The 24,005-nt window shown below is 45.0% G+C and overlaps 1 protein-coding gene across 3 annotated transcripts in view; it reads left to right on the top strand.

Annotated features, from left to right (window-relative positions):
- Nucleotides 1–24,005, top strand: part of LOC122573568 (Krueppel-like factor 6) — a 292,071-nt gene that overhangs the window by 255,778 nt on the left and 12,288 nt on the right. For all 3 annotated transcript variants that reach the window (XM_043740110.1, XM_043740111.1, XM_043740112.1), the window contains 2 exons: nt 15,039–15,342; nt 20,232–20,443. In XM_043740110.1, coding sequence (XP_043596045.1) covers nt 15,039–15,342; nt 20,232–20,443 — 516 coding nt within the window. The remainder of the gene's footprint in view (nt 1–15,038; nt 15,343–20,231; nt 20,444–24,005) is intronic.

Here is a 24,005-nt window from a genome sequence, read left to right on the forward strand (position 1 = left end):
GTCAAGATTGTGCGAGACTCGATTATTTCCATTTACGGGAAATAAGCTTGGAAATCAAGTAACGCCTCGGCCTTCAGCCGGTTACACCGCTCTTGTGCAATATGGTTATCGTATCGCCTTACATTGTGTCGGCTGCACGTGAAAAATCCTTCGAAGGACATCGTCGCTCCTCTCTGTTCTGTAACGTAGAAGCCCGGTTCTTTCTTCGTATAAGCCAGACAAGGACATTAGTCACAGTTCGAGGAATCATCGTACGATCCCCTGGAAAAATTCCTTCTTCACGCCTGATTACACACCTATTCCTCTACCATTCCATAATTGCAGCTCCTATGTCGGTTTAACCCAACAGATATTATAATCGAGATTACTCGATGGATACTCTCGTTGAGAAGTCTGAGTTGCGTTCAAGAATAGATTCGATAAACGGCTACAGAAGATCATGAAGCGCGTTGGCGCTTTAGCGGTTAATGAATTTCGTCGAATTAGTTGTACTAGGAGCTGCAATATTTGACCATCTATGGATAATCGTATACACGGCGCGAGTCTCGTGGGAGTTGCGAATCGTTGATCCGAACGTTTGGTTCTCAGACCACAGGACGCAATTGCAAAATTCGAATGTGTGGTTCGTTTGCGTTAAAAATCACGAGAAAAAGGCTGTACGCTCTTTGATCCTCAAACGTTACATTTACCCTTCTACAGCTTCTTACGAAAACGTCGCTAACAAACTACGCTTTATTGCCATCTTTACCATTAAAACTGTCTTAACTCTGGAATAACAAGATTATATAAAATTTCGTTAACGCTATTCCGATGAATTATACTCAACCAAAAAAATTGCAAAATTAATAAAAGCTTGCTTCGTCGTCGTATCTTTCTTACAAACCTGTATTTCCAAACCCACCTAAGATCTTTTATTCCCATATTTTCATCTTCTTTCCATTCGCCATTGTCTCGGTCGAAGGAAAAGCAACGTAATTGAATTGGTTACGGTCGAGACAAACGTGGTCCATTAAACGGAATCACCCCGTCGATCATCTCGTGCACAGAATCCGGCTGAACGAACGCGTTCGCCGTCCAACTTCCCCTAAAGATACTGCCTTCGCAGAAATACGATACGAGCTGAACGAGTGTCCCTTATCCCTGGGACGAGCGATAGTCCTCGTGAAAGCGTTTTCGTCGTTTCCCCAGACAGGACTATAATAACTGTCGGTGTCAGACAATTTTAGGCCCCTTGTTTATACTCGGCGAGGCTGACGCGTATACGAGAAGCGGGCGCGAGAAGGAGCCTAGGGCGGCGGGCTCGCGGGTATTCGCCGTATAATACTCGGATTGCGCAACCCCCGTATACCCGTGCATGTATATGTGCGTATGTACGTACCAACTAACGTATGTACATATCCGCGTACGTTCACGATTCACGCAGATCCTACTCGAAGGAGAAAAGAAAACGAGGCTGATTTGTAGATCGGTCGCGCGCGGTGCGTTGTAAGCGGCCAGATTGAAATCAGAGATGCGACCGAGATTACGTGCTATAAGCAGCGTATAATGGAGAGGATGCAATGAAAGGGATACCGTTGTAGCAATGCCGTGAGCATCGGAGGAAATCCTACGGAGCACACACCGGCGCAACTTGCAACCCTTTTGCTTGTTGGCTTTCATTGCCGGATTTATACTCGGCGAGTCCTCCAGCTAATTTAGAGTCGACTTAATTTTCTCGTGGCAACGGAAGATAAGTTCATTTAACGCGTCTACCACGAGTCGTTCGGTGTCGTATCGAATGACCACTCGACTAGTCCAAGTTCTTTCGCTTTTTCTTCTACTTCCACTATGGAGATCGCTCGTTCCGTCCATTATATTCCCGTTATTGCTTCTCCTTGTTCCACCATCGATCGGATCGTCGATATAAAATTGCAATCGCGATTACTAAACAAACGGCTTAACCGCGACCATAGGGTGGAAGGAATAATTGAAAAGGTCCCAGGCGTTTACCAGTTATAGATTGTGCAATTGTGATCGATCGCGGCACAGAGATGTTTGCCTGTCCCCGGTTTCAAGGTCCCAGGTATAAAAGTCGTGGCCTAACTTATGACTGTTGTTGTCGGTGCAAATCGACCGAGCTCCGACGAATCGATGATTTCTACATCTCGCGATTTTATGTCTTAATAGAATAATAGTAAATCGATGCTGTTCGCAATAACGTTGCTTTTCTGTTACGTTTATTATTACGATATTATTATATTAATATCTACGCGTTTAGATAAAAATTGTTTATACGTTACTGCTTCCGTTAGGTTCGCCGGCGCGCTATCGATCTTTCCTCGCTATTGACATTTATTTAATCATGAATCGACCGCGACTTCGGATTAGATGACTCGACCTCGAAACTCTATTCCCAATAACTCCACCAAGTGTTCGTGTCTGTGAATCTGTCCACGTTTTGATCGATGTTCGTAGAACGAGGAATAGCGATACTGCAGGTAGAATAGAATTATTAAATATTATCGTTACCTTGGAGACGCGTAGCTTCGATTTGCTTATGTTCTAACAGAATTTTACAGAAAGATCAAGCTTTTATCAAAATTGTATTTATTCGTAAATTGAATTAATTAAAGTTGAATTAATCGATCAATGAATTAATGACACGCGAATTATAGAAACTTCGTAATATCGGCATGTACTTCTAATATCCTTATATGACAAACAATCATTTCGTTGACAATGTTTTTCACGCCGATAAGTGTTTCGTTCGCCATTGGATGAGGATCATCGACGTCAACGATTCGCACGGCACTATTGTTGGCGTATGGCCATGAGTTTACTATACGTATAGTTCCCCGTGACGGCTCGTAACGTTACACGCTGCTCACAATAACAACGCTTTACGATATGTATGGATAGTTGTTTAACTTGCGCTTCAGCACCCTTTACAGCTGGTTTTACGATATTCGGGACGAACGAACCGGCGGACGCGGCTACCTTTCGTTTTAAACGCTGCGAAAGGTTTAATGCTCGATTGGAAAAGAGCAATTCCCGAGTACGATCGTGGGCGCAATTTTATACTTTCACGAATGAAATTCGTAATGCGCCGCGAAATATAAGAGAAACTACCGTCGAATTTTCACCGAGGATCGCTTGCGCGAATAGTATCGTGTTACCGATAAATCGATTCCAGAGATTATTACCTCGAAATCCCAATTTTCTTCCGAACGTTTCTTGCCGGAATTTCCTTAAATTAAAATGCAATATCACATTTACGCGATGTAAGTTAACCACCTCGGCCCTTTTTAGGCATACGACGCAATCTTTTTTCAAAGTAATATTTCGCGGTAATTGCTTGTAATGGTACGCAAGTGCCGTGTAACCAAAATAAACTATCGAAAGTTCTCGGAATTGAAAGCAACAAGTAAAATATTTCAAAGTAAGTTATAAAATAAATCTTTCGTTTTTATCGTAAACGCAATAAATCGTAAGGTAAGCGTTAACATCAAAAATCGTGAAATTGTTAAAGATTCTACTAAGTTCGTAAACGCTCTGCCGTCACGTTCAATCGTAAATTGAACAGCGGTAGATGCGCTCGCGCGCTCGTGCAATCGCGAGGATGTGTTCGCGGCGCGTTCACTTGGACCCCCATTGGTGTTGTGGATGCCTTTTCTTGTATCGTTCGCACACTAATCTTCGGGATAATGTATTCCGCGGCTCGAAGATACGGCTTCAGCGCACGGCCGCTCGCGCCGGCCTGCAACAACAATCTTGCAGGTTGCGGACGAAGGTCGAAACGGATTATCGGTTGCCGTGATTTGTTAATGCACCACGTGTAATGGGATCTCTTATTCGTGCCGCGATTTAACCAGGAAACGCGCGCATCTAACCAGCGAGTACCAACACGCTTCATCTTTGTTCCACCGTAGTTTCTCTCCTTTCGTGAAATTGAATTTCGCGATGTTCGCGTCGTTTCGGTGTCGTACGAGAAAAGTGGCGTAATTTACATTAAATTCATTAATAATTAATTCGTTCGGTAATAAGATTTATCTCTCAAAACGGAAACTTGCCTATTTTTAAATATTTCTTCCCCAGATACTCCATTTTTTAACGAAAGTAGTCTAGAAATGCTCGAATCTAAAATCTATCCGCTCTATAATTCGCATGTGGAAATTCAAGAAAATTATTCGTTAAGGGATTCCTCGCCTCTGCGTTGCATGTTTGCCTGGAGAGGTTGCCCGCAGCACGACTTGCCCATTACGTAACCCCAACATTCAGAATTTCTATTTAGACGATGTTGTACGAACGTTGCAAGGCCCCGAAGCATCGCGAAAGCGACCACGCAGATTACAAAGTAACGAGTAAACGTAAACACATGAATTCCCGTGTCCGCATAAATTACGGAACAGTCCCGTGACCGTGCAATTATTCCGAGTACGAGTACGGGTCCTTCGGTACGCAGGAACACGCGTAAAATTAGATCATGTTCGCGGGAAGGCGAGAAGGAAGTCGATTAAGGCTTTCAGCCCGAAGGTGTGACGCGTTGGAACGAATGTTTAACGCGTGACAAACCAGAGCGGCGCGACAGATCTTATTAAGAAAAGTGTCCGGTGTAACCGCCTTTAATTAATTATCCTTCGTTCGTATTGCACACCTCGTTAACGTTAACGTTCGTGTATAAATGCGAATAGACGCGAGCCAAGAAACCGACAGGTCGTTTGCAAAAATTATGCAATTCCTCGTTTCCGGCATCACCTTTAATGGCAATGAGAAAAGCTAAGCTCAGCTCGACACCCTGTTCGAGACCTCGCGCACAATTATTGCGAACTCAAGCGTGTCGTATTCTTAACGCGCTTTAAAAACCGCGAAACATCGATCCGGTGGACAGTCGAGGGTCAGTCGCGTAATCGGTTTGTCGATTAGCCTGTGGAAACAGCTGTCTAATTGATTCTAACGAAGCTATTACGAGGTGGAACGTTCGGTTATTTCGGAGTAAACAGCTCGGTTTGCCCGGCGCTCGGCTAATAAGAAATTCGTCCAGGACATATCCGAGGTTTAGCAGAGGCAAAAAGAAGGGAAATCGATCGATGTTGATCGATATTTTTGCGAACGTTTAATGAACCTCGGATATAGCGAATGTAGTCACGATTGCGCGTACAGGGTTACTTCTATTTTTGGAGATAATGGCAGCTGCTGTCCATTGGTGGACCGGGGCCCTCGTTATTTCCCTCTCGAATCGTTAACTTCGAGGTTTCGTACTGCTTTGGCGTTATTGCCTGGCGTCTGATCAAGATGAACCGTATCTACTTCGTACCGCCGCGTTGGCCACCCGTTATAGTTCGCATAAAACTATCCCAAGTCCCATGTTCGTGGACACGCTATCAAGATGTTGCTCGACTGTCAATGCTACTCCCAATAGCCCGATTTTTCGAATTTTTTCAATTACCTCGCGCAAATGTATGTACATCAAAACAATAGGTGCTCTAAGAACATAGTACAGTTTTTAGCAGTTAGCTTTCGTTTCTTCCTTGAATCGAGTGTGCGATCGGCCGTTTACGATCCATGTGATAACTCTTCATTACAATAAAGGTAACATTTTATTGCAGTAAAAAGTCAACAATTCCTTTCGAAATTCACGAGTATTTCACTAACGTTCTCTCGAGGGGAAATAATTCACCGCTTGAAAATGGTCGATCTATTTCGCGACTGAAGAAGGATTAACCTCTTCGCACAAACCGCGAACATACCCTCCGATCTATCCGCGTCATGTTCCACGAAATTCAGAATCTCCGTCGAGGCAGTTTGAGGTGCGGCGAGGCTCGATTCAGTTCTCTCTAATAATCCGAGAAAAATTCCAGGATTCAGACTGGGTTCATCGTTAACGAGGGCCGACGATAACGCTCGGTTAACGAGCGCACTTTTTCGTCGCCGCGGTTCTCTCCGTATGCACCGAACTTTCACATCGCGCGGACCTACGATCGTTGCACAGGTGTAGAGGTCGAACCGCCGTCAGAGTTTTACGAGGTTAATGTGCAAAAGCAGGATCACACGGGTCTGCATCGGCGTACACGTACTCTGGCCTACGCGAGCAGGCACGTAAGCCTGTGATGAATTATACGGCTCGATAAGGTCGTGTGCGTTAATTTATTATCCTTGTAATCGCAGTCCTTCTCTCCCTGCCGTGGCCGTACTTCGCGCTACGAATTAAGCGTCATGCCGCAAAACGGAAAAAAAGGAATGAATGAAAAAGAAGACGAAGGGGAAGCGGCGGAGCGAAGGCAAAAAAGGTGGAAGAGGAAAAAGAGCAAGGTTCGTCCTGCAAGATGATGATTCTAGGCATCGAGGTTCTAGTTGGAAGCACAGAAAGAACAGGAAACGGAAAAATGCGGAATTTATCGACTGGCTGGCGAAGATCGCGTACGTACGAGCGCGTGCTTGGTTACTTGCTCGCTTGGGCGCAGGTGAAACACACCTGAGCCCGTTCTCGCGAAGGTTAAACACCTGTGACAATGCTCGACAGCGACGCTCAACGTCGCCGTGGTTGACCTTTTCCGAAGCAGCGTTACCTATGCATCGACCGGTTGTCGCGTGTCACCTTCAGCACCATTGTGTCACTCTGAATGCTCGATCAATGTTAATTTGCACGATGGAAAGCGGGGTTGAAGAGCTTTTTATTAACAGTTTCTCGACAGGACATTTTTCATTAAATACAAGATGATTCATAGATAACGATTACAATGTACGATGATATATATTTCGTTCGCTTTTTTCGCCATGTGTTTATTTTTTTATAGAACTTCAACTGACGTGCGCTATAAATTTTAGTTGGGATGCTCTGTCGTTAAAGTATTAATACAAGCAAACGTGGTACCTTACGCTTTACCGATTGGTATTTTTAAGAAGAAACGACGGGAGATTTTAATCTTTGATTAGAGGACGATTAGAACGATATAGAATCTCGTTGCACGCTATGAATGGTTGGATTCACGAGCGAGATAAATGTGCATGAGATACTTTATGTCCCAACACCGAGGCGCCCAATCGATGCAGCCTGTGAAACCAAGCTTCGAAACGTCATAGAAATATTACCGCTATCTTTCCACCTCAATTTAATCCTGCCGTCATCTGCTTGCTATCTGTCGATGCATCTTCGTGTGCAACGTTACGAACCAGTGTAATCGCGACGTAACGGTTTCCAGCTAAACAACGGGCTTCAAAATCACTTACATAAAGAAATCCTTCGTTGTTACTTACGACAACGACGTCTGACGGATCGTTTGAATTTCTCTGTCTAAATTACGCTTATCGAACACAGACTCGTCACAAGAGCAGAAAACGACTAAATACGCAAATCGAAACTCACTCGTCGTGTGAGAACGCGAAATTACGAAAGAGAAACGGGGCAATTAAAGAAACGGAACGATCGGACGCGAAGGTTGCAGTTGAGGCGAAGAGGAAAGTAGGGGGACGGGGGGAGGCACGACGTGCTGTCGTTCACCAGGCTCATCCGCGAGAGATCACAGGTGAAGGTGCATCGGGAGACGCATCGTGCATGTGCATCTAGCCTCCAGAGAAGAGGTGCATCGTTGCGGCTGCACACGGCTTGGCGCGGTCAGGCCAACCTGCACCTCGGCTCGTCTATCACGGACCGGATAGATTTATCGAGTATCGGCACCTTCGCGTCCCGCGCTAGCCTTCGACAATTTATACACCTTCGCCGGGCTGAAGTGGAGCCGAAGCGGACAGATCCGCGACGAACGTCTAGGCCGGATGACGAGGAAGATTCATCGTCGTAGCCAGCGTGAATGCTACGCCGCTAACGATCATTTTCACCTAACGATCGCGGACCCGACGGTTCTGCCGATAATGCAATAAAGATCGCGAGTCCCACTGTCGAGCCTGTCTTCGGTACTCTTCAATGTGCCCGTTTCCGAGTACACCAGACGAGTTCGCATAAGTTTCTTCTACTCCTATCGATAATACTTCAGCCGTTCACGAATTCTCGTCGTGGTTCCTGATTATTTAATAGAAGCTTCGATTAAGGATACCGTCAAGCGAATCCGTGACAAAGTAAATTGACAAGAGAGCACCGTTTTAATCATTCACACTTCGTAATGCAAGATACCTTGAAGGATTTTGTCACAGCGACAAGCCGAAAAACGTGTTGCGTCGTTTTTATAGCAAGAGTGCGGTATAATTCCTGTTATCAAGAGTCGACACGTACTAGAGAAGACGGTGATCATGAGGAATAAGCGTTCCTTCTGAACCTTGTCCACGATGCACCGTACCTCTTCGCTATAAATTGAACCTTCTTGACGAACATTAAAATGCAAATGTTGGGAGCAGTAAACAACACGAACCCGGCATTACTTAAATCACTTCTGATACGTAGAAATAATAAGGCAAAAGCGTGGTAATGATGAAATTTGACGTTGCAACTGCCTCTTTGATCATGTGCAACTAAATCCCCGGCGATACCTTTTGCGAGCTGACCGTGGCTCCATAAAATGTACCGATTCACAAGCATCCGATTACGGAACCGCGATATACGAAGCTCGAAAGTCTCACTCCTGGTTCTACCGGGTCTGGTAATCACAGGGGAGACCTACGGCTCGGCGATTCGAGTAAGACGTTACTTTAACTTTCGAACGTTCGATCGCAAACGCATAATTCATTTGGAGCCTGGAAGGTACCAGGACAGAAGGCCTGTAATGCCAGTAAAGCTTCGCGATGCAACATTGTGAAAGGCGTCGATTTGTTATCCGAAACTTTTTCGGTCCTCTGTAATTACAAAGAGCCATATCTCGTTTCCCGCTTTTTCGTATAGGCCTTTGATCTCTGTTGGTTCGATCGTCGCGACGCGCCCGCGTCTTCTCCACTCTGTTCCTGCTCGCTGATCGGCGAGAAGACTTCGTAAGAGATCACGTGGCGTGGGTGGAACAATTCGAGGCTAGCCGCGAGCGATTTCACCCGCAAAACGCTTCGCTCTGGCGCTCTCTCCCTTCCGAGACCTGGTCGTTTAACAGACGTTTACGATCTGACGAGGGGCAATATCGTCTTTTAAGGTGCCTCCGAATTCGACACTTTCGTCCCCACTTGCAAATTGAACACCGCGCGTCGAATATTATATCCTGCCTTTGAATAAGTAATTTTAACGTATATCTTCCCTTAATTGCGTTTTGGAAAGAAACGTTAGAATACGTAGGGACTGGCGATATTTGTGCCGCAGCTGTTCGTTAATACCACATATCTTACATGATTTTTTTTTTTTTCGAACGATATGAATTCTGAAAAGACAGTATTTAAGCCGCGTAAAAGTTAAACATTTACAATGATAAATCAACGGCGACGATTACTGTACCTCTGAATCGTAGATGGTAAATTTAAAGGAGGAGCATAAATGAAATAATTCAATGGGTTTTACTTTATAACGGGTATTGCTTAAATGACCGGGATTGTCCTGTAATAAAGTTTCATATATCGTGAACCTTCGAAATTCAAGCGCCGCGTGTGCTCGTTTCGACGTCGACCGTATACGAATCGGCATGCACGGGCTCCGTTTCCGCGTTACTTTCACCGTAGTGGTATAATCACGCCTTTGTCAATTAGCGTGCGCCAGGCGGCGGTTAATTATAATAAAGACACGTTAATGCAACGCTCGGCGAAGAGATAATCGCCCCTTTCTGGGCGTGTATGATTTTATTATGCATTCCTTTACGTTTCTGCTTCGCCCGCTGTTACGCGGTTCAATTAAAGGCCATCGTACAGCTTCTACCTCCGAATTTACGAACCTCCGGCATCGATATAACCCATCCCTGCATAAAGAACTAATTATACCCCGAGTGCTTTAATTTCTAACAAATTGTCATTTTCTTAGGAAGAATCTTAAACCAGCGTAGTATCTCTTTTCGCCACTGCAAACAGTGGATTCGATAAAACGCCCTAATTAATGTTCAACGCTTTCTCGTCGAACGTTATTTTACTTCAAAACGGCACTCTCATTAGAGATAATTTCTAAATGACTCTCTTTTGAATCAAGAACAAATTTTATTTGTATCGTGCACATTTTCTTATTTGTTACACAGTCGTTTTGAGCGATCTCCTTTCACTCGAGTTCAATATATAATGGAACCTATTGTTATTACCTGAATCGTCACAAACGCTACGAATTTTGCGAACAATCTGATGTTCGTCCAGACGTATTTCTCCAGATACACGCCAAGTTAATCGCGCTATCATCGTTGACAAGGTGTCTGCTACGCGGATGGGCTAAATTTAAGTTTATCGTAAACTTCACTGCGCGTCCGCGTGTGAGAGGACGTCGATAAATTTGAAAGCAGCCCGGTGAAAAAATCTTAATCTACGATTAATTGGTACAAGAGGGGTCATCGGCTAATCTCCGTTTCGCCGTGCGAAACCGGAAACTTAATTGAAAACTCGCGTCTAACGAGTTCCGCGATGCGGGTGGCATGTCCACCCACCTAGCTCGTATTCGTGCACGCGTATTCAAGAGAACGGTTCGCGCATATTTCTCCGTGCACCACGGCTTACGTCCGACTGATCGTACAATATATGATAATCGATGATGCTGCACGACAGGTTACCGCGAACGAAACACGATTCATCATTGGACGGAACCGGGCTGAACTCGAACACCGGGTTATCATTTCAATACGAGCACCACTTTTTTCCGTAATTAATATTGATTAATTGATCGAAGCGCGTTTAATGATTGTCAATCAGCCGGCCATTGTGCCGCTGTCTTTGCCGCTTTGAATTCGCGTAAATGATGGCGGAACGCTTCCTGCTGATAGCATTTCCGATAGCCTCGACCTGACCACCTCCGGGGATTGATGAATTTTCTAGTTGATTATTTTAGAAAGGCGCGATAAAGATCTCATAACGCAAGGTCTCGTATGTGAAAGGTTTTGGCGCCGTTCGTCGCTCAAAAGATGACATTCGAGACAGCGCAGGGATAACAAAAGAGAATATTTCAATCGAGTGATTTTTAAGAAAAAAAAAAAAAAAAAAAAATGGAAAATTGCGACATTTGAACGTATACAAGCTTCCGATAAGTGATTTCCACGAAGTTGTGAAAATTGAACGGTGGTAGTACAGTGGCAATTCCTGTTCGAACGATTGCATTAATTTTCCAGACTACGACTACGAAGTTCCGAAGCGACTTTGCCAGTGAATTAATCGAATACGGTTTGTTCGCCACCGGCGATTTCCACTTATCTCTCTTTACCGCCTCGCTCTGTTCGATTGCTGGCAGCAGGGCATTAATGTCCGCCTATTATCCCTCAATTTGGCAGATTCGAAAAATCCACGGTACAAACTCTGCCCATAAATCGGCGGATTAACCCCGCGTTTAACATTATCAATTACCCCCTTGACTGTAGACTCGCCGGGTCATGAAAGTCTTTGAAACGTGTGCGCTCGAGAGAAAGGTGCTCGTAAACGCAAGGGAAGGAAGCAAGAGGAAAACGTGGAGTAACGAAGACGCGGAGAAGGGTGGGAAGATGCATGGAATAGGAAGGCGAGACGTGATAAAACCGCGTTATTACCGGTAATGCTCGGGGTTAACTCGGCATAGGCGAGGCGTTGATGGAAGAAGAGCAAAGTCTGCATCGAGGGAGACGTTATAGGAAACGTTATAGGAAATATAGACGGTATAGGTGTATAGGAAAGAGGAAAATTTTCCAACGATTTTCCAGAAGGTTCAGGATTTTTTCACAAATTTTTTCCAGGGCAAGAGAACGACGCGCGAAGTAATGTTGTGTGATGCGACATCTTATCACGACTTTGACTAAGGAACGACGGCACGTAACGATTGGGAGAAGGACAACGAAGCAGGAAGAATCGGACACGGGTTAAAGAGCTAGACAAGCGCTGTCAGAAAGTTCTGACGACTTCGTGCTCCATTAGATACCAAAGATCATAGACCTCGAGCAGAGCCACGGCAAGAGTTAATAACCCTAACGAGACGGCCAGAACACAGAGATTCAGAGAGGGAGAAATAGCTCGCGTATCGGTGGGGGAAGAAGTGTCCGAAGCAGAAGCTAATTAAGCGAAACCGCCCGTACTGGCAACGTACAGAAATTACGGTTAATAATACCGTGGTGGCGCTCGCTGGCGCGAGTACACGTTCCGAGCTCGACCGACTGTATTCATAATGATTCCTCGATACGATTGGACGATCGGCCTGGCCGTAGTCTTCTGCCGAGATTTCCCTAGCGATAAGGGCTGGAGAACACGAGGGCAGGAGATGGTATCTGTAACGCTGACTTTTATACTAAAATTTTCCGTGCTGAATTCCATGGACCACGGAAAAAACGTTCCTGGAAACGCACGTTCGCCATGCATTACGATCATCGTTATTACTCGTATCGAACAGACGACCGCAACTTTCGAAAGGAACGTATTACGCTGGGAGCGTAACGCGATTATAATGATTAATTCGCTTATCGCGAGAACATCTTGGACGTTTTCGACTCGGTAACTCGCGACTTCTCGAATACTAAAAGGGAAACGGCTTTGGAGCGCGGCACGGCGAGGCGTGCGTGCTGTGTCAATCCCAATATTTACGACGTCTCGAATTCAAAGGTCGGTCAGCTGAAATACGAGGCTGCGATTCAATTAAAAATCAATCTCCGCCACGATCCATCAAACCAACGAAACATAGGCGGCGGCACACGGGTTCGCGTTCGTTTTCCACTCATGCATCTTCGGTCGAACGCGTTTCTGGCCAGCTGGCGGGCACCAGAGCAACCACAACGGCCGTTTGCATAAATCTCCAGGTCGTTGATTCACGGCGAACAACGATAGGGACTCGCGTGCGTGCGTGCGTTACGCAATATTCCGCGTTGTACCGCGCGCTTTGCCGCAAACACGTCGTGTCTCTCCCACCGAACGAAATCGATTACCTCTTAATCCCGTTATCTCGCACGGGTTTCTTCATCTCTACGAGAACCAGGAAAGCAAAGTGGCCTACCTTATGAAAAGATCGAAATCGAGGACCGAACTGTATAAAGAGATTGTCGTCGATTAAAAAAATATAAAATTTGAAACTTTACGGTAGTCGGTAGTATCGTTTAAAGTATTCTGCGTTTTTTCTCGAGTCAGCCACCGGATAAACGACAAATGAAACCGGTTTCCCGATACATCCGTGCTCCGTCGAATTGCGTACGCGCGTCCCGTGACTCGTGCGACTTTATCGAATTCTCTAGCGAAATTTTTACGCCAGGAACAAGATTTCGAGAACATAAAACGTCCGTCGGTGAACATGGATCTGCTCCTTCCGTGTAAGACGTATACATTCGCGCCACGCGGATTCTAAATACGACAGAATACTACTTGTCGCGGCATTAATTTCAGCGGGACGCTCGATTGGCTATCATTGGTGATTATTTTGGAATCAAGAAAAGTGTCTAAGAAATATTCACGGCGCATCGCATAAGGTAAAAGGTCAACGATATGAGTACGATCGTTCTTGGTAGCTTTTAGCCGAAGGGGGTGAACGTCGATCCCTGAACTTTGGTATTAAATGCGTTTGAAATAATTTGTTCGAAGAAAATTCATCATAATTAATATTTCTCAATTCTTTTTTGCTCCTTCCTTTCTCGAATTAATGAAATAAAACTAACCACGTTGAAAATAAGTAGGAGGTACGAGTACGCGGTTGGATCGAGAAAGGGGCAACAATGTGAATAGCGATGGAAGAAAAAAAGATCGAAATGGAGGGGAAAATAAGAAGCTTGATTAAATTGTAAAACGCCTCATATAGAAACACATAGCAGCAGCCATTTAGCCGCGTTAATCCACCTTGATGTTGCTCGTGTTCGATGGTGTCCGATCGTGGAGGCGAACTTTTTCTCTCCGCCGGAACAAATTGCGAGTAACGAGTAACGATACCGCGGCGATTTCGTGTACTCGAAATTACGCGGCACTAATTACCAGCATTTACCAGCAAACGAGCCATTACCACGTAACGAGGTAAGCCTTGGAAATTACAATTTTACATCGATTACGCGGCGATCGAAACGGCGACTTCGATAATCGAATGAAAGACGCGCAGATAGCAACGAACCACGGTCAAAAGTTAAACCACCGTGTCAATATTCCACACTCGTTCCAAGCCAGATAGCAGCGTCGATCGATCGCGAATCTATTGGCCTCGCTGTGTATTAATTAGTAACAGTAATGTCACGGACGAGTTTGCATGTGGCCACGTGGGTGAGCGGTCGAGAGAGAATCGATGGGGAGTGAAAGTTAGTTCTGAAGCGAAGCAGGAGAAGAAAAGTGAGTAGAAATAGATCGAAGAAGAGAGGGGGGAAAAGGGATGAGGAAAGATAAAAGACGCTCGTGGAGCTAGGTCAAGAAGGAAGGCGAGAAGAAAAGTATAGATGGTAGATAAAACACGGGTTGCGACAAAAAGTAACAGCAATCGTAATTAGCGCAGTTTTTGCGGCAGGTAGTTCGCGGTAGGCCTGTGAAACGATTGAACTTTCAGCTAAATTTCCTTTCAACCCCGGGAAACGTTGCCCGCAACCCGTGGCTTGTAGATTAGCAGAGTTTATAACGGAAGATTTACGACAATGTTGCACGGGTGCCGAGGCACGTCGGCATAAATCGCACGTTTAAATAATATATACAAGTGGAAAAGAACTGGCGTTAATAACGGCCGACTGGTTGTTTTCCTCGATCGTTCGATGCATCCGACCGTTCCGAGCGGTATCCTATACGAAACGCGTGCTTTTATTCTCTGACTGAAAGTGGTATCGTTTCCTTAGAACCATATATGTCACTCGCTGGATAATCTACGATTCCACGAAATATAGTAATTAACGGGCAACACTAACGAACTCGAGCTATTTTCTACATTTATGCGTCAGCCAATGAACTAACGATCCATTGGACGTTTCGTGTACATAAAGCTGGACGAAATGACGAAATACTCTTAAATAAATGAGATTATAAGGTTGCCAGTGTTTCAGATTGTTCGATGTTGCGCCAGTGGCCGGTTAATTAATATTCCATCGTCCTTTTTTTTCTTTCAGTGTCGCCGCCTTTGCCGCCTCTGGGAGAAGCAGCGTGGGAGAGAAACCGGGAACGAGAGAGGGTGCGAGAGAGGAGCACGGAGAACGAGCACAGGGAACGGCAGCAAGAAAGAGAATCAGGGATCAGAGAGAGGGAGCCGCGGGATCGAGAAAAGGAACGGGATCGCGATAGGGAGAGGCAAAGGGACAGGGAAAGGGACAGAGAGCGGGACGTGTCGGTCCGCATGATGGAACCGCTCGATCCTGTCTTCGTTTCCCCCTCGGCGGCCCTACTCGCGTTACAGAGGATAAAGGAAACGTCCCTGTAAGTACTTTTACCGATCGTATCGCGGTAACCGCGGCGAACGAGCCGATTTTTACCACGCTCTTGACAGATGTGTAGCAGGGGGCGCATACACCTTCGTATGTACGCTTTTTTCTTCTTATAAACGTGCAACAGGATGTGCTCTATTATCGAAGAAAGTAGAACTCGGAGTATACAACTGCTGGCTTATTCCTAGAAGCAACATTGTCGACCGTATCGTGTTTGAAGCAAATTAAGCGTTCCGGTGGAAAGATTACGTTGCAATATTTACTATCTTTTCTCGCATCGTAAGAACGTCTGCGCACACTGTACGTTCACGAAGCTTCATAGAAATTGGTAATAGTCCTTAAATACGTGACAGTTCGGAGTAGGATAGATTGAGAATCTAACGTAAGCGCCAATTACGCCATTGAATGGAGTCGACAAAGGATTTACATAGGCTGCCATCCGGCTAGCCAGGGCTGACTTTATTATCAGTTTACAATCGGTCGAAAACAGCAGGATATCGCGGCCGGTCGGTCGCCGCGCCGATGCGATGGTTACGTGCCGTCATATTTCATCGAATGTACAAGCACGTCCAGGGTTAATAGGACGAGATCGTGCACCCGCTGTAAATCTCGTTTAATTTGCTCTCGTGCGCTCGCGAGTGTCTTTACCATTGTCAAGCGAGCGTTCTGTAGCCGATCTCGGCGAAAAGACCCGACGTTAGAAAACATAGTAATCTCGTGACACCCGGGTGCACGCTAACAAACCTCATTTCATACAGAGCGTCACGATTTCTTTCCAACGTGTGTACGTCTGTACCGACCGGATGACGAGTCTCGCGGATCGCTGTGAATAATAATTTTACCTCGTCTCTCAGTGCCACGATGACGGACGATGACATAACGGTCTGTCTATCCTCCTATCTTGGAATTCGCCTCTTGATCCTTGCTTCGGTGTCAATGACTTTATTAGAGCTTCTGAACGGCCCTCGAAGTCCTTAGGCTAACTTTGCTGTCGTTCCTTCTCGTTTCGTTTATGGAAACATTTCGTGCTCGCAAATGTGGACTTATATGGTTATATAGTACATTTATTCCGACTTTAACTCTCGTCACTGTAACAAACAGTTGATATAACTGTGAATTTACGTTGTTTCGCCCCTCTGGACAGATCGATGCCAATAATGGTACCCGCGGATCGTGTCCGTAGATCACGCGTACCGTGAAATCGTCACCAGTATCACGGATCGAGGCCTGTCTTCTCGTGTCCCAATGCCGTTAACCGATAGTTATACTTTACGTTTCTCATAAATCTCCACCGGTTGGTTCGTTGTCTGTTTCCGTCTGGATGTACGTGCACGCTGGCGACTTCCATACGCGAGCCAGGTACGCACGTGTACACGCACCGTTGTACATCGGTACCCGCATGTCAGGGCCCTCCTGCGGAGGAACTGCCGCAAGCTTACAGCAATACTTCACGACAAATGTACTTTCCAGTTCCTCCTTCGCCTTTCCAGCGAACCACGCGGTTACGGCTTCGTCTTCGAAACAATGATCCATTTGGTAGTCCTCCTGTACACGCCGTGCAGGAGATTTCGACGCCGAGGAAGCTGATGGAATTATCGCGGAATAAATTGCCGCCTGGATTCTGTATTGTCGTCGAGAACTATGGGCATATTAATTATTACGAAGAAAGAGCTACGCTACGAGTTTACGACGCGGCGGTTTCTGAACGTGTTAACGCGAAAGTGATCTATTGCTCATAATTCCTTAATTATTTCGACTATTGTAGTGTCATAAACAGTATCTTACACTATCAATGTAATCCGAATTCAATCAGATTAAATTATTTGGAGAAGATTCGAGACAACTTCACCGTTAGTGATTTTTCGACTAGTATTTGATATACCAACATTGATATAGCATATAATATACATATATACCTGAATGAGTTACTTATAGTCCACTCAGTGTCAAAGGTGGAGGTGATTTTGACTGTTTATTCTGACGACGAGGAGACGTTACCTAGTCAGTTGTCCAATAAATCACATCAAATCTACCTTAAATTGACCGGAAGTTAGATAAAAGTTATTTTTATTCCCACCCAAGATCCTAGTTCTTGGCTTTTAGCCCCGAAATAATCATAAGAACTATTTTAATCCCCTTCCCTAGTTTTATTTAAATTTCACTTACAGCCCAAGACCGCTTATTTTCATCTCGTGATTGATCTTTTTTAGCATCTCTCCTCTCTATACAAGTTTCTTTAGAGCGTTTATTTCTACGTTGATGTAATAAATAATTCCCAATTTTCTTTCAATCTAAAAATCCGATTTCAAATCTCGGAAAAGTCCCGAACTATGTTTGCGGTTCGTGTAATCTTTACGTTGTATGAACAAATACCGCAAGTATAAAATATCCGTGGCGGCTTAAAAATAATATCCCACTATGTATCGTCCATGAAATTACGCGATCTTCCTAGGTGCGAAAACCATCAGAAACACCTCATAGCTGTGTTTGAAAGAATAAAGCCATAAACGCCGAGGTCGTGGTCGTGAAAATCGGAAAATCGTGCGAGAGGGTTTTGTTCTCCGGCAGCGGGAGGATTGTCGGGATAGAAGCGAGTCGGATTATCGCGAGTAGAAGCAGATTTATGCCAGTTTAAACAGCGAGCTGCGGGTCTGGTTTACGGCACGAAGCGTGCGAGGCCAGGCATCGTCCCGATGAAATATGGTCTGGCCAGGGATGCGTCAGTGGTACCACCGGTGCCGTTTTATCCAGTTAACTTGAAACGCGAATTCCATATGGTTTCGAGGATAGAAACGCGTCAACGTAAATTCTTCACACGTGGACTGGTACCGATTCTGAAATACGATCGCTCTATACTAGAAACATCAGACTAGCTTTCAAAAAGATCATTTCATAATTTTTCATAGAAATTTTACGGATACATTTTTGCATCGATGTTCAAGTTCCGAGAACGGTATCGTTTCACTGTCTCGAGCAAGTTGCTTCATCGAATCAAATAAAGTTGTGAGATACTTTAAATTATCTTTTTAACAGTTAGCCGCGACGATCGATTAGGCGAGACAATTGACCGTAAGTACGAATTTGGCTGCGAAACAAGTTTCGCCGGATGTCGACTCGCAAGATTGATCGATTCGACACGCCTCGCTTCTTTTTAGTAGCTGGGGACGAGGTTGAACAGCCGGTGCACGTCGTTAGAAGAATCTTTTAGTCGATGATCCGTCGGTGATCTTGTATCGATAAGAAGAGGTGATTCCAGAGTCGTAAAACGATTATCATTGCTTAAGGAGAAAATCTACAGCAATTAGCTTGTTTCTACAGTTCTAATTTATCTCGTATTTATTTAGTTTTCATTTGTTCCTTTTTACAATGAGAGTATACGTATTTATCATACGAAAAGAATTAAGGTTTACAAGCAAATAGAAAGAAAATAATTACAAAAGTTATAGTTCCCGAATAAACTTGACAGGCGCATTACGTATCATTTTGCTACTTTTAAAATGAACGCACGGAAGTTTCAATGTGCTCTTATGATTAGTTACTCGATGATCTAAGTGCTTTAAAATTATAATAAACTGCCGCGTAAATTGCGAGCCGATTGCAAACGATAATGGAGTATCAACGTTTACCCCCATTGGCCACGGTATAATGGACAAATAATTCATGAATATGCATGGGAATGGAGTGCAAAATGGACCACGTTTCGACGAAGGGGCTTGTGATTTATGAATGCATTTAAAGTGTACGCGCCACTACAGGCTTACGTACGATATCAAGGCTTTGAAAAGAAACTTAATAAAGAGACTTGATACAATTACGTAACCATCGCTGTGATTACCACTTGAACTACATTCGCAACGAAACCTTCTTAAAAGTTTTCGTTTAAAGAATTCTATCGAATCAAAATTCCTTCTATTAATTCATATTTCAACTTCACGTTCCTGTACCTATGCAGCGAAGAGTAACGATTTAAACATGTTCGCCTTCGTTGTCTTCAAATTCCCACGAAAGCTACTATCTGGTCATCAATCGATAACAACTGATTATTACATACTTCGAAATCTATGAATCCGTTATGGAAATCACAGGTCGTCACTCGAGCACTTGAGAAAATATATGCGGCTGATTGACAGCTCTTTTAATACGACCGTGTAACTCGTACATCCCGTTAAAAGATCTGCGACCAACCGTTCCGTTGCTCTGTGTGCGCTTCTATGTAATCGCGCAGATTAACGTAATGACCGCCGCTTCTTTCCCTCCTCCACACCAGCGGCCAGAGCTCGTGGTGTTATTCATAAGGCAAATTCTTTTTCTCTAATGTGTGTACACCGACGTATTTGTTCCGTGATCGTTTCACGTCGTAAGCAATTTCACTCGTTCTTCGTTCGAACCGGTCATAACGCATCGGAACACATCGATCAATGAATAATGCATACCAAAAACTTTCTGTATAAATCCATGGTGAATGCGGTCGGATCTGTCGGAATCTCCCCATCGACGAACGAGAAATAAAGTACGATGGTTGGTCGATAGTCGTACGCAGGTAAGATAAAATAACGATGAAGACGTCTTATCCATATCTGAATTGAAATCACGGCGGGCGACCGTTCCTCGAATTTCTTGCCGCCCTTTCGCTCGTAGTAATCAGCGTCGCTGCGGGAATCGGACATAGTTCGGTGAATCGAACAACGATACGCCGTTAAAAGGTGGTCATTCGCTGTCAAACTCGGTTTCGATTGTTTCGCCTGTTGCGTAATTGGCCAGGATTACTTTTACGAGAGAATCTTTTCGTTTCTTCTTCTTCTTCTTTCGAAAGACACTTGTTCTACCGAATTCAATCAAAGTTGATCGTAAATATCTGAAGATGTCTGTTTGAAATTTCAGGGTGTTTCACAAGCGTCCCGCGCTCGCGAGTGGGTTAGGAATCGGCGGCAGAGTAAACGCCGGTGTTGGAGGAAACGGCGGTAGTTTAGCGGTGGACAACGAATGCGGCGACGCGTTGAAGAGACGCAAAGTTCACCGATGCGACGTGGCGGGCTGCGACAAAGTGTACACGAAGAGTTCTCACCTGAAAGCTCACAAGAGAACTCACACCGGTAAGTGTAAATATTAAATTAATACTTTCACTTAGCTTGATGCAACTACTTTACTTAATTACTTTACTTAATTTAGTTTGAATTCAAATAGATTCGAAGCTAGTTTCATTTTTACCCACTTTTGTTGTTTGGTACTTCGATCGAGCCCTGTGCGCTTCATTGCCTGGCGATGATTCACGCACGCTAGTCATAACGATCACGGACGTAGAACGCGAGTTTCGTCATCCTCAGCTCCGGTCCTTCTTTTCTCTCACCGCGAGGGATCACGCCGGTTCATAGGTGACGTTACCGTTTCAAGGTGACGGCGCAAGGTGTGCTCACAATTACGAGAAGAAACCGAGCGAGCGGCGCGTAACACTTTGAACAGGCGACCGACGAACAGAGGCTAATTGCTGGGACAATATTCCCGTGAATGGCTCGTTGTGATTCCACGCGGTCGCGTTTCTTTGCGCTTTCGTTGCGTTGCACAAAACTCCGTGGTCTGATATTCCCTGCGATCCGACGCAAATGGTAAAAGGAAATTCTCCTTTTTGTTCGCCGCAATTCTGACCTCGCTTTAACGTGCTCCCTTAGTCATTAGCCGATCTTCCCACGTTAACTCCACCGGGGGCAGTGTTATTAACAAATAAAATATCGAGATTCGTCCCGATATAATACTTAACTTTAACATATAGCCGATGGTTAAACGGCCTGTCGCATTGGATGGGTCAACGAGCCGCGACCGCGAGCCATTACTCATGGACCGCCTTTGATTCTCAGTCGAGATACTCGAACGGAAAAGCGCGGTGAACAGAAGTCGCGTTGGTCACGAGGATACACGTGACCGGCCGCGCGATTTCAGGAATTTTTATCGATACTCTATGCGGGAGAAGGATTCGGTAGCTTGGCTGTTTGCTCACGCTGCTGTTTGCGACGCTCGCCGAATGCCAAGCATATTCGTCCCATAGAGTTGGTTTTTCAAGCGACCAATTGGAAGTCTACGAAGAAGAGGGTCAGGGGTCTTCGACATTCGCACGGCGAATCGTATGGCCTGGTGCCGCTTAGAAATTCGATAGTACGGCCAAAGTGACTACACGCTGAATACTATCCATCGAGTATGCATTTTTAGACGCGGCCCCCGCGTTTCGTTGGTACAGTCATAGCCGGCCATTTATTATCGCCTCGCGAGAACCTGGAAGAGGTCACACACCGTTCGTTTCTCGGTCTATACACATCGCGGCGGCCACAACCACACATGTGTGTACACAACGTCGAAGGAGCCGCGGCTTGAAGAATTTCCGGTGGATAGGTACCTTCGTGAAGGCATTGCCGCCGTCTACAGAGTGCAGAGGCGGCGGGGAGAGGGCGTGGTCGTGAGAACCAGGATCTTTTGTCTGGTCCATGGTTCAACCAAGACGGTGTAACCGCGGTGCTCAACCTGGCCCGAACGGTCGCGGCCGTGGGATTCTCATGCGAAAAATTATAATTCCGCCGCGTTTCTCTACCATGGATGTTAGTTTTAGAGACATAATGGGACGTGAGATTTCCCTTCCTTCTTCCGTTTGCTTTTAACTTTCCAACAATATGCTTCTGCTCCGTTCTACATATAGTTAACGACAAGAAAGAAAAGAAAGTGACAAAATACAGTACGAATTGGTGCGCTGTTACGGGTCTTAGACAGTGACAACGAAGACGATGTTAAATGTTAAATTTCATTTAAATGTCAGAGCCGGGTACGTTTGTAGTACGTCGTATAGCCACGCTTGCTGTAATAATTGTTTCAGCGATTGTGCAGCACGGTCGTAGAAACGTGGACCGGCATGTCTATCCATCATTCTAACACCGCGATATTATGCAGCCATCGAGATATCTTTACGATGGCGGATATACTGGCACTCTGGATGTGGGAAATGCCAATTCATTGATTACTGTAATTTCTACCATTCCACGGCATAAATTGTTCTACCGCGGATCGTGCTCGTGGCGAAACGGTCGCTCCGTCTGCTCCTCCAAGTGTTGGAATTTGTCTCGTATGAATAACCTATTGTTCCGAAAGGTCGCCGGAAAACGGGGTTATCAGAGGCGCCGTGGCAGTTTTGTTAAATAATTTTACACGCGGTTTATCGTCTGCTGAACTCGCGATAATTATGGTCGTCGTATAGTATGAAGGTTAAAGTAGATAAACGACGAAAAAAGTTCAGGAATTCAAGGGTACTCGAAAATTGGAGGTTTTTTGATCGTAGAACGAGTACCGAGTGATCGATAACATTTGGTTTTAAAATGCACAGTTTGCAGCGCATAAATCTCTCATTTGTTAACGCGATTTCTCTGAAGTTGAAATCAGGATGAAATTCCGGAACTTCCCTTTTTTGCCACTGACAATTCGGATCGTCGGTTGTCGAGCGCCATCGTTCCGATATCGATCGGCTCCCACAACCAACAAGCCGAAAAACAGCGAATCGAAGCCAGCTAACCATGATTGATGATTCTCACGGCTCGAACAGTAGAATTTGCATCGAATTTATATCGTGCCGCTCGCAAACTGTATAATGGAGTAATAGCGGGCCGCTGCTACCGCTTTCGATATCGTGTATCTTCCCGAACACACGCCACGAACATCGGAAGTTACATTGTGCGGTCAGGGGAGGCGAAATATTACGAGGATGCGGTAAATGCCGGCTACGGTTCTCCATAATAGCGCTGCCGCTTTCACGATGCGCCGATCGACGTGAAACACACCCGCAGCCGGCGCTAATAAATACTTAATGCCTAGATTATTCAAAATCGCTCGATTCGTACTTAGTCCATGAATGGCGTACGTAAAAGAACGAGGCGACATGAGAATCGCTAGATGAAACGTGATGACTTTTGATAAACAACGGGCGTTTCGGCAAAATCTCGTGTATTAATTAAGGCGTATTAGCCTCCGTATAAACTAGACAACGAGCTCTCCGTGTATCGAAGGAAAACACTGATTTCTCTTCCCTTCGTGGACTCGAGGTATATCAGACCTACCATTAACAATGTACTTATGCATCGCTGTTCGGGACTACGATTACCTTTGCGGAGCACAATTTCCTTGCGAGCATGATCTCCGTATTCTCGTCATCTCGAAGCAGCCGCTTTGAACATGGTTTTAAACTAAATTCCTTTTTTTTTTTTCTTTATTTCGATCGGCCATGGTCGGTGGATTTCGGGCCGTTCCGCCACGGGTAATTTGCCACGATTATCGGTATCGCGGTGATTATCGTTGCGATCTTTCTTTTATTCTGTTCCTTTCAGAAAAGGGAGAAATACTGTTGGCGTTATAGCTGGTGGTTATTCAAGAATCAACGATGATATGCTTCGCCGTGAGAAAGAATGAAATTACTAAATAAATTGGTTGTGTAAACAAAGTGGGTAACAGTAAATGCTAAACCATACGACTCGGAATGAACATGTTTCCAATGCAGCTACCCATACGAAGAAGGTAGCAGAACGGTTTCTCAGTGGGTAACGCGTTAAAATTCATTAGTTTCCTCGGTGTGTGTGTCTTTCCTATCGGGTGCAACATTAATTGAAGTAACCGGTGATCAAAGGTATA

Source organism: Bombus pyrosoma, linkage group LG12 (genome assembly GCF_014825855.1).
Source record: "Bombus pyrosoma isolate SC7728 linkage group LG12, ASM1482585v1, whole genome shotgun sequence".
Classification (NCBI taxonomy): Eukaryota; Metazoa; Arthropoda; class Insecta; order Hymenoptera; family Apidae; genus Bombus; species Bombus pyrosoma.